The sequence below is a fragment of the Photinus pyralis genome, unplaced genomic scaffold, assembly GCF_008802855.1.
Source record: "Photinus pyralis isolate 1611_PpyrPB1 unplaced genomic scaffold, Ppyr1.3 Ppyr1.4_LG1, whole genome shotgun sequence".
In the NCBI taxonomy this organism is placed as follows: Eukaryota; Metazoa; Arthropoda; class Insecta; order Coleoptera; family Lampyridae; genus Photinus; species Photinus pyralis.
Window position 1 is genome coordinate 9,272,549 of NW_022170249.1, and position 12,019 is coordinate 9,284,567.

General features: G+C 38.0%; 1 protein-coding gene across 1 annotated transcript; it reads right to left on the reverse strand.

The window, feature by feature from the left end:
• Positions 1-4,518: 4,518 nt before the first annotated feature.
• LOC116159540 lies at positions 4,519-12,019 on the reverse strand. The gene is made up of 4 exons (XM_031472537.1): positions 11,876-12,019; positions 5,398-7,203; positions 5,080-5,343; positions 4,519-5,026 (listed from the first exon to the last, which is right to left on the reverse strand). The coding sequence occupies exons 1-4, from the start codon at positions 11,895-11,897 to the stop codon at positions 4,830-4,832; spliced, it is 2,289 nt and encodes a 762-aa protein (XP_031328397.1). The 5' UTR covers positions 11,898-12,019; the 3' UTR covers positions 4,519-4,829.

Genomic DNA, 12,019 nt, shown 5'->3' on the forward strand with positions numbered 1-12,019 from the left:
CCACCACCATCAACATGCAGATCGTCGACATGCATCCCATCAACATGCACACCATCAACATCCAATGTCAGGGGAGCATCAAAACCATTTATTTCTCCACAAGAATTCGAGGGGTTTCCAAAAGCGGGAGAAAGGAAAAAGACACGCAATATTCGAAAGGGCCGAAGCTTAATTCCAACAGATACGCCTGAAAAAGATCAGAAACGTAACAAGAAGAAAAAACCACATGTGAGAAAGGTGTTCACAAGTAAAAAAGAAGTGGAAGAAACGTCTGAAAGTGAAATGGAAATTTCTAGCTCAGATGACATTGAATGGCCTCCGAAGCCTGATGATGATATGGAAGAGGCTACGATTAATCGTGAGCCACGAGAGGGAGATTTTGTCTTGGTGAAATTTTCTGCTAAAAAAGACGTTTATTACGTGGGAAAAGTGATATCTGCAAAAGACAAAGAAAACGATTTTGAAGTTAGTTACCTGAGACGAAGCCTCAAATGTTTTAATAGTTTTATGTTTCCTGATATTCCCGATTTAGCGTCAGTAGCTTTGGAGAACATTAATATGATATTACCTGCTCCAGAAACATCTTCTGGAACAACAAAGCGGCAACGTTGTATTTTTAAGTTTCCTGTAAACTTTTCAGCTGTTGATGTTCGTTAAGGTCTTTACCGAAATACACATTTGAGTACAAAAATGTGCTGTTTTATTGTGGCCCTAGTGCTGTTTCATGGTGGCCCGCCAGTGGGCCACAATGAGACAATTGTTACTTAAAAGAAAACAAGTGGATTTGGATTTTCCTTGATTATTATCACTATCACAAAATATAGATATTGTGTGCAAAACATGGGCGATTGAGCCGGTATATTTACTTTTGCGAATTAATTAATCGTTTATCAAGAAAAAAATAAAATACAATTTTTGTCTCATGGTGGCCCACCCTCCCCTACTGTTTTAAACCTGTTACGTGATAACACAACAACTTGTCTAAACGTAACCATGGATTGTGAATCTATATTTGTGCTCTTTCCAAACCTGCCTGTCAACAATGAAAACGACCTAACAGAGCTAGAACAGTTTTTATCCACCGACAATGGATTTGATCAAGCGGTATACCACTCCAAGATAATTACTATTCTGTCTTATGTTTTGTTGTAGTTGAAGGAAATTTCCAGATTTGGGGGCAACAATGCGTATGAATTAATTTTTCGAGCTGCAAAAAAGTTGATCACAGATCAATTTGCGGAAGCAGAGTTCAGTTTTCTTGGAAGGAAGCAGAAGAGAAGGTTTATAGATTTAAAATTGGCTCTGTTATTAAAACGTAAGTACTTTTTGTTTTCCTTTTTTTGCTGTTTATATATTCCATTTCAATTTTATAGGTATGCAATAGCTTTGCATTTACATTTAGGCCCGGTCTCATTTTGAAACTACTGAATATTTCAGATTTTGTGGAAACATTTTTTTTTACTTTTTCAGTTTCAATTTGATCATACTAGTTATGTAACAATAGCTTCACATTAAAGCATTAGGGTAATTTATCTACGACTATTAAATATCGCTCAAATAACGTCACTATATTTTAGCGAATTATGATATGCATTATTATCGGTTCCTCTAAAATCCTTATATACAACTACTTTATGTCACTATATATTTCTCATAATTGCATATGTATAAGTAAGGTATAAGTTCATAATTGCATATGTACTAAAAATAGAACCGCCCATCTCGTATGTACTACCTGTCAGTTTTGTTTTGAATTAAGCATTTCTTAGGTTAGAAATGAGAGATTTCGGGTTACGTACGCTTAACTTTGTAGGTTTATTTAAAAAACAATTAATACAGGAACTTGATCCACCCCTATGACGAGATATGTGCGATATTTATAAAATGGGATGAAATAAACTTGTAAAATACCTGAAGTCATTGGCAAGTTCAGGCAACGTTACTTAACGACAGATACCTTCTCTGATACAAATATTCTGCATGAGCATGAATAAGGTTTTCGTTTGTATTTAAAGTATCTATACCTTCATATTCACAAGGCATTATTTGTAGCATAATGGATTATCGGAAGCCCCATTTGAAGATTATGCTAGGTATAACCTATAAGTTTCAGCCTTTTACGAAGAGAAATATGTTTCGTACAACATATGTGGTATTGTCGAAATTGTGGCACGATACAAAAACAACATATTGTAAACTCGTTGACAATAAAGGATACAAATTGTCATAGCACTTAACCACAGTTTTGCATGATTTATTTTAAGAATTGATAATTCGTAACAGGTCTTACATACCAGGCATTGACCAAATTACTTAAATAGATGGTTACAATATGTACGTTAACTAATAAAAAACACCTCTTGCCCTTAAATTTGCAATAAAACTATGCTTTCATAGCCCCTGATGAGGACTGAATTATGTGCCTGTGGTGTAGTTATCTTGTGCTTCTTTAATCAAATATAGCTGATATGGTAAATTGTGCGCACACTTGACGTAGTAGTTCAATATGCATTTCATTATATATATATATATATATATATATATATATATATATATTTGTCCAAAGTATTCTACGCGCTTAGGCAATATTGTGGGTAAAGTAGATCGTAAAACGTTTCGCGCGCAAAAATAGTAAGCTCGTAGCCGCTACTGAGTATCATTGTCATATAAGCGCGCAGCATCACACTAAAAATATCCTATATAAGCTTTTATAAACATTTATATCTGTTATAGCTTCGTAATTACGGATTTGTCATTTAGGTGCGTATTATTTTGTGGCCATAATATACGTGTTACGTAAGTTGCCTATATTGAAGTATGGAACATAAATTTGAAATCCTTTCAATTGCATGTTAGTATTATCACAGTATAAATGTATTATTTACGAGTATTAGGCCCACATCATTTAAGTTGAAGTTAGTAGGTACCTACGCCTACCTCTTCTTATATGTGTTGATAGGAAACGAACTTAGGGTAATATTAGTACTCCATGCGTTTAAAAAGGGATATAGGTTAGTAGCTAGGTACTTACCTATACTTACTTATCTTAAAATAGTTTGTAGTACATATTTGATACAGGAGGCTATATATTAGTTCGTTGGAGAGCACAACTATTCGTCAAAGTTATCACTAGAGTAAAACGTTTTAAGCCAGTAGCGCAGGTTTTCGAAATTTCACGGGTGGGAAAACATACAGACTAAGTTCGGAATGGAAAATCTCCCATAATCAGAATCAGTAAACAAACATAAAAGAAGATGCATAGGAATAATTAGATTAAGCTGCAAGTTGAGGTAATAATAAATTGTAACAACCTTTGGTTGCTAAGTCTGTATACTGAAAAGTTGTGTACCTATCTTCCAAATAAAATAAAAAAATCGTTAACCATGTGAAAAATGTATTTTTTCTTTTATTTTTGTATCATTGCTAAAGTTCCGCATGGTAAGTTTTACCATAAAACAAATCAGCAGTAATGGGTGCATATTGAAATTAAGAAATTTCTCCCTTTACCACAATAAGTTTGAAAAAAATACCTAAATACGTATTTCGACCACTAAGTGGTCATCATCAGTAGGGTAAAATTCACTGGAGATTGATCGCGAAAAGTACGCTCGTCAGGATAATTCCCGTGTCCGGTAAGGACAAATGCGAAAAACGCGCCAAAATCTGCAGTAAACTTTTTTAAAACTTATTGTGGTAAAGGGAGAAATTTCTTAATTTCAATATTTTTAAACCACACGTTCCATTGATAATGGAATGGTGCAATCTAATAGTTTTTGACATGAAGTTATTTAAAACATATTGCGAATATCTGAAACTGTCTATAATAGCCCTGTTGTACAGGTAAACCATCATTGCAACATAATCGTTACAGAATAGGTTCCTTTATCGGAAAGCGATATGTTCATCACCGGTACATAATACTTTACATCCTTGTGCCATAATACATTCACTTGTAGAAAAATGAAAATAATCAAGTGCATATGAAATTCCTAGTTTTTTGATTAGTGCAAAATATAGCTGCTAATGAGAACTATTAAAGCTGCAAATCATAGTTGAAAATCCCCATCTCCTATAATGATCCACTAAAGGAACCTTTTGCCAAAATTTCAGATCAATAGCATTTTGCATTTAAAAGAAGCGAGAGAACAGAAAAGCAGATGAAGATACTTTATCATGCAATGATCCATTACTACCAAAAAATTTGGGATCACTAGAAATTTTCATCTATATTGTAAAGGATTTAATGAATCTGCCTAGTTTAAACTCCAAGCGCTACTTTTCAAAATGTTTTTGAGAAATGCAGTGACCATTACACTCAAATTAATGATGATTCCCTTACATGCAGAATCGAGACATTCTAAACTTTGCAAATGTAATTCACAAATAGGTGGCTGCTTGAACCATGCCCGCAAGGACTATAATTTTGCATGTGCATTACTACAGTCGCCCGTATTGTTTAAGAACCAATTCGGGGTTTTCATCAACTTGTATATTTGAGATTAAACAAAAATGGAACACTGAAATTAATAATCATTTAATTTAGAAATTTCATTCAAAATACACCAAACTTAAATGTGATGACATTTACAAAAACATATTTAATTAAGGTTGTATACAAGTATAAAATATCAGAGAAAAATCAAAAAAAGGTATACAATCAAGACTTATAATTAATATTTCCGAATTTTGGCGTCATTTCAACACACACAAAATGCAAACCAGTGTTCCAAGTACCATGTTACTAGAACTATGTATACCGCAACAAACAAATGTAAAAAAAAACAATCTTGAAATTTTTCAAAATTCAAATTCTTGTAGCAATTACAAAATTACGTTCTCTTCATACGTTCCATTTCATTGGCAACTGCAGTCTTTATGGCGGCGATAGTTAAATGTTGAAAATCAGGAAAGTTATCCTTTGCAGCAGCGCACTGACTATTAGAAGGCAATTTTCTATACTTGAAATTATCTGCAAATACTTTCTTCAATTGGAACATCATGTTTGGGGTCCAACGTGTCCTCCTAACTGTGAAAATAATATTTTAGAAATTTAAAAATTAGTGAAAGGTAAAAGTTTACCTTTAACGTGCGGAGTTTCGATATCGTGTGGAGTTTTGATATCTTGAAGTCTTTTTCCACGTTGACGTACCAGTTCATTGTGAAGCCATGTTTTAACTGAAGTCGGAGAACGCAGCTTTAGTTGTGTAATGAGGGGAAGTTTTTGGCATATTTTTGAAAGCGACGGAAGCTTATTTGATAACAAGTACTTCTTAAAATGCTCAGATGCTGCTTTTATTTCTTCAGGTGTCCATGACCGTTTTGGGCCGCATACACGTGTTAATCCTATCAGAAGAAAGGATATGTAAATGCAGTCAAAATTATAAACGAAACACTTACCATTAATATGTTTGCCTTTCTTTTTAGTCGTCGATATACAATCATCATCAGAAGATGAATCATCACGAGGTGGGTGGTCATTGTGGGGCGGAGAATCTGAACTGCTTACATGTGTTGTCGAAGTAGTCGTTTCCGTATTGAAGTTAGTGTTCTCCAAACAATCAGCTGTTCCAGAAATACGCATTTGCTGTACTTCATTATTTTGCAAACTTGAACCCGCTTCTTTATCATAAGCGGCATTTTCTGAATTCTCCATTATGGGTTCATTATTACTCGCACTTGTTTCATGTATATAGTTATTATCACCCTGTATCATTTCTAAGATTTTGGACATTTGTAAGATATCCCGTTTCTCTACCGGCCTCCGATAAATATTGTTGTGGATGTCCACAGCATGACCCATAAAATTAGCGACATCATGTATTACATTATCAGCGAGATCATTCAAAGCACACTCAGTTGCAATTTGTTTTCTCAAAAAAGTAGCACGTAACAGGTCAGATCTTGAAGCACCACAAGTATTGGAATATGTTCGCAAAAGGTAACAAGCACGTAAATATTTATGTCGGCCATCATTTGAAGGGCAAGCAAAAACATAGGGATTGTCAGAAGAGATGCCAAGTTTTTCCCGATTTTGTATAATTAAATTAATGCATGCTTCGATTTCAAAGTCTACCAGAACAGGTACAGTTCGATTAAGTTTGCCACGTATCTCAAAGCGTTTATAACGATTTGCTAAACGCGCATCATCTGGATTTGCTTGAAAATGGCCACCCAATGTGGAAATAGTATGTGCAGACTTCAAGTTGGCAAAATCTGTAAGAGTTATGCGTTCCAATTCACCTGGACGTCTGCGATTAAAAACCATTAATGAAACAAGAGTATAAGAAGCAAGTTGTTGTAAGGCATATCTGAAATCTTGCACATTCCCTCGACGAATTTTTGAAAACCATTCTCTTCGTTTAAGTCTCAAAAACGAAACTAACTTTTTTACATCATCTTTCATAGGCAACTCGACCACCTTATGACGCTGTTGCTCAACACGATTTTCGATGGCGGTTCTACCTAATTCCGCAGGAAATGAAACATTGAAAAGAACGAGAAAGTCTTCCACCTTCTGTTTTGCAATAGGATCAGAGTTCTTAATACATTCGGTTTTCCAAATGTTACATGCTTGCTTACATACAGTGGACAATGTAAGAACAGTTGTTGGAGCTTTGTAATGTGTATTAGTAGCATTTAGACCTCCCACTTGTTTTATAGCAGCAATGGCGACATCAAATTTTTCTGGCGTTAACAAGTTCACAAAATCCTTTATGGTGGAGTCCATAGACTTTGCCACGATTAATAGACGCCCAATAGATCTCAATTTATTCCTGATCATGTCGTGATGATGTTGCAAGGAATACTTATTACACATATAATTTCCATATAATACTGCCAACAAATCGTATCGAATAGACTGTACGCAATCATCATCACGAAAAATTGAAAATATCTTTGTTTTCAAAAATTCACTAGCCCTTGGATGTAGCTTACACAGTAGAGATCGACTTGCAGAAAGTATGTTTCTCTGACCTGTAACTTTTGCAGGAATACAATGTTTGGCATGCAGGCGTAGAGTTGTCTTGTTAAAAAAAGCAGCACAATGTGGACACGGTACATAATCTTTAGAATTACAATCTGACTGTGAATGTGAACGTCTTGCTACAAATAGGTGACCCGAATTAAAATCAGTAGAAGTGTTGTGCACAAAATCTCCACGCCTTCTGATGGTTTCTATGATTTTCCTTCTCTCAGGAGATTCTGAAACGAGAAAATTGTTGTAGTCATTATCACTAGTACATCAAAGGTGCTACAAATTCTCAGAATTCAATAGCGAAGAGTGACTTTCAATTTGGTAAATCTGTCCCATGTTAGAATGTATATACAGGGCGAGCCTCTAATTTGCAGCAACAAATTCAGTACATTAAAGATTTTTATTTTCGGCAATATGTTCCAACAGGTTGTTTAGTCTTTTTAACTATGCTCTTCTTTATGTAATAAAATTTTGTAGAAGGTGTACCAATTTGAGATATTAGAAAGATGTTGAGAAAACCGCAAAAAACTGCAGGTAGGTGTACTTTAACAACGTTCAACAATGCTCATTAAACTATGGTCACCCATAACAGTTTTATGCTCATCTAATTGAAACAATTGATTGCGCCTTAGAACTTAGAACTGAATTACAAACTTACTAGTTTACGTTGGTTAAGCCATGGCGTAATTAAGATAGATGGTGTGTACATAGAGCGACTTAAACTCGTAACCGGCGCGCATGACGTCACGTTCGAGATTCGAGACTCCGAACCATGGCGTAAAGTTTGCTACCTACTTCGTATTTTTTTAAATCAGGGCTTTGATAATGGCGTATGCTTTACGGCTCCCGTGTGGTTAGGCACCCATCGGGCGCGTCCCCAGGTGGCGGATAGGGGGAGGCCCACTCAAACACCTGAATGATCGTGAAGTGACTCGTGATTTTGTGTGGGTAGCGGCGATTATAAGTGGCTCGTCTGGGATAAAATCCAGACTGGTAGCGGCGAAGACGTCGCCGCGGACCAACCTCCCAAGTCAAGGTGTTAGCAACCGTGCCAAGGACTGCGTTGCACTGGGGTGCAGTGTCGATAACGGTGCCCCTCGGATACCGGGCGACCTCCGAGTGGTGGCTCCCATCCATCGGGAGGGGGCTGGTAGCCAAGCCCTGGGCAAGCGGCTCTGCCCAGGTGAGACCGCTTTTCCGCATTACTCGTGGGAATTGTATGGACTTAAATCTTAACATATCCTGTCAGGGCTCCTCGTCAGAGGGGACCAACAAGCCGAGCCCTCAAAAGGGGCCTGGTAACGGAGTAGGCTCCTCGAACGAGGGGACAGCTCCAACGCAGGGCCTTGCTCAAGGACCTGGTAGTGGGCCAGCTCCTGTTCGTAAGAAGAACAGGCCTGGTGCACAGAAGGCGATGGCCAGGAAGCGCCGGATCGAGGGTAAAACCTCGGGCCAAGCAGGACCTGCGCCAAAGGCTAAGGCTGGGCCGGTGGCTCAGGGGGACAACCCGACGACAGGGACCAAGCGTCTCAGATCGGAGGGAAGTGCTCCAGGGTCTGGCTCAGGGCAGCCTGAGAAGAAGCCCAAGAGCTCCGGTGCACCTGTAGCTGCGGGTGCACAAAGGACCTATGGGCAAATTGCTGCAGCGGGGCTCAGGGTAGCCATTGTTCCGGTGTCGCACCCGGACGTGGACATCACTGAGCCTCAGTCGCAGTGCATTATGGCTGCATTGAATGCAGTCGTCGACGAGATGGAGGGGGGGCCCTTCCCTCGGCTGGCAGGGTTCCGCTGGAATCCGCAGGGTGCCATCGTGGCCGAATGCGAAGACCAGTGGACCTTGGACTGGTTGGAGAGGACTGTCCCTCTTATCAGGCCCTGGGATGGTGCTTCTCAGAAGGTGCAGAGGCACGTCCCTAGGGTAACCAAAGTGATGGCTGTGTTGCACGGGCTCCCGGATGACACGGCCATCATTTTGAAGCGCCTCCAAAGGCAAAATCCTGGTTTCAGGTCGAGCCTATGGAGGACGTACTTCCGCAAGGAAGAGCCTGGTAGGGTACTCCTCGCATTTGGTGTCGACGAGGCATCCTATCAGGCCCTCCAGCGGCAGAAGTTCCAGGCGTACGCGGGGGTCTCGCACGTCACGTTTGTGACAAAAGCGGGGGCTCCGGCTGCGCCAGGAAAGGGACAGGGCTCCACCGAGGTGGCGGGACCCAGTTCCGTTGCGACGGAGGGAGCTCAATCCCTCGATGTAGACCTCGAAGGGGCCGTGGTGCCCTCAGAGGTTATACAAGATGTCGACGAGCTTTTGGCTCGTGTGGCGGCTCTCGGCTCCGATAAGGGGTCGGAACCGTCGGCATCTCTAGGGAAGGGAGGAACTTAGTACATCAGTGATGGACGAGGTAACTTTCTTACAGAGCAATTTGCAGCACAGTAAGGGGGCGACCTGTTTAATATCCCAACTCAGCAACTCAGGCTAAACAGGGTCCTAACGGGCTCTGAACCTAGTTGCGAAGAAAGGGGGTAAGCACAATGGGCCTTTGATGTGCCTAAGTGCTGCCTTGATGGGCTCCCCTCATGAATAGAATAGAATGCTTTACGGCTTACGCTATCGAAAAAGTAAAACTCATCCGTATAACTAAAGTGTTGTTCAATTGTGTACACAAACACGTACTTGGGTTAGGCTTAAAACGCAAAACAAATACTACACAATAACAGCGACGTAGCTAGTAGACTAATTATAAATTAATTCATACTTCATAATGTACCGTGTAACTAGGTACTAATAATTTTCCTCATTTTCTTTACAATTTTCGATGTATCTGCTCTGTTTACGCCCTGAAAACGAAGTGTAAATTGTTAGTTCTGATATAGGTGCGTGTTCTAACAAGGTATCGCAAAAGTTCTTCCGGAAAATTTTAAAATTCCACTTTCAACGAACTTAAAATTCTCGTCACAACCAATGGGTTTTTATCGAAGAAGTCTCCATGTAGAATGATAAATTTGAATTCCATACTACGCTATATTCATTAATATATCAGAGGGGGATTAATAAGTGAGAAAGTGAAAAAAGCTAACTCCTGTGGTATTTCTATTACTATTATAACATCCTCCTACTGCACAATAAGGCATTGTGAGAACAAGTTTTTAGGAATTTGTTAAATAACGCTCAATTGTAAATTTGTTACACCGAAGCGCTATCTTCGAGACTCGAAGATGACGCGAGACTCGAAGATGACGTCACACGAGCTGCGCGAAGTTACGGTATGCACACACCCTCTATATTTACGCCATGGGTTAAGCATCCATTTTTGAGAGTGAAATATGCTTTTAAAGTGAACAGAAACAACTCATTTTTAACCAAAAGGCAACATACTGAAATTTTCAATGTATTGGGTTATGGAGAATGAAGGACGCAGGCAGAGTTTGAAATTTGTTAAAAATAGATGAGTGACTAGATTAATGAGCATTGTTAAAATACACCTACACACCGGTTTTTCGCAGTTTTCTCAACATTTTACCGGTGCAAGCAGATTAATATTTTAAATTTTTGAAAAAAGAATAAAACACTCGACAAATTTAATCGAAAAATATATCTTGTCATAAAATTTTTTTTCTGTTGCGCTTACTTTAAAAAAATTAAAAATTAATATATTATGACAAATTAAATACCAAATAACTTTTATTTGAACAATTTTTCGATAAAACTGATATTTATGAAGAAATATATATGCACAATATTCCATACTTTCAAAGGCACGCTGGGCAATGGACTTTCGCTTTCGCTTAAGAATGCACAGAACTACCAGCATGCTTATCGTGATTCAAGTAAGGTTAATACAGTAATGTATGGATAATCCTAAAGGAGGCGTTTATAGTTTTTAATAGCCTACTAATTCACCGAGAGGCTTTGAAAATCAACACTGAACTATCAAAAATTGTTGAATAACAAAAAAAGTTAAAGGTACCGACATGCTTATATCATTAGAAAGGTAATCAAATCCTACATTTGATAGAATAAAAAAACTTGGTATATTAAAAAAATTTCTGTAAAGCCCACGGAGTGTGCTAGGGAGTGCGCTTTAACTTTTTTTTAGTTTTTTGAGAAAAATTTGGAAAAAAGAGGCTTGTTTGCATGGAGGGTTTGAAATTCCCCATGAAATGCAAAAGGAATTGACCAATTTGGTCCACTACACGCTGAGAAAACCTTGACGGACGGACAGACTTTGTGAGGACAATAGTGCACTTTTTTTTTAAATGTTAAAAGTGCACTAAAAATCAAGTTGTCCTCGATAAAAATTTTTAATATTGATCGAGTGATTTTTTTAAAAGTAACTAACTGTTCGGCGTATATTAGTACATTTCATGATTAGTAACACTGAAGAATCTCAGCCTTTTAAGTTTTATTACAACTGCGATATTTAATTTTTACTGGGCAACTCTTTTAAAAAAATTACGAATTGCAACGAAACGACTCATTTTAGATAGCATGTGATACAAAGTCACACTAAAATTGAACAAAGGATTGAAATATGCGATAATAGACAGGGGATTCTATTTAAAAAACCCAACTTCGTTATAAATCACCTTGCATGACAATTGCAATTTCGTTAAAAATATCTTTAGGTTGTAGCCTTAACGAATCCTTCCAACATGTCCTGATAATGAATTTTTAATATGTGCGTTACTAAACCCAGAACCTTCCACCCACACACTAATGACCCACCCTGTATATGGTTAAGTATATCTACAAACGGAACTTAAAGATATCATTTATTATGAATTCTATAATCCGGTAACATGAGTCATCTGAACGAGTTCCGCCAACTTTCTCTTCGGATTATCCATACATTAATGTAAAAAGTCAAAAATCTTAAAATAAAAATGATTTGATAAACTTACTCGATGGTAAAAACATATACATCTTCACAGCAGGTTCATCTCTATGTGACGTTTGCAGATGTTGAGGAAACTTTGCATATAACTTATTGCAATATACGCAGAAGTATTTCCTCGGGTTAGTTTTCTTGTTTTCAGATAAAGCAG

Coding starts and splice junctions, on each gene's coding strand:
- LOC116159540 (XM_031472537.1), bottom strand. CDS start 11,897: ATGTATATGTTTTTACCATCGA. Junction 5,344..5,397: donor GAAAGGCAAACATATTAATG/GTAAGTGTTTCG, acceptor TTCTTCTGATAG/GATTAACACGTGTATGCGGC. Junction 5,027..5,079: donor CGAAACTCCGCACGTTAAAG/GTAAACTTTTAC, acceptor TTATTTTCACAG/TTAGGAGGACACGTTGGACC.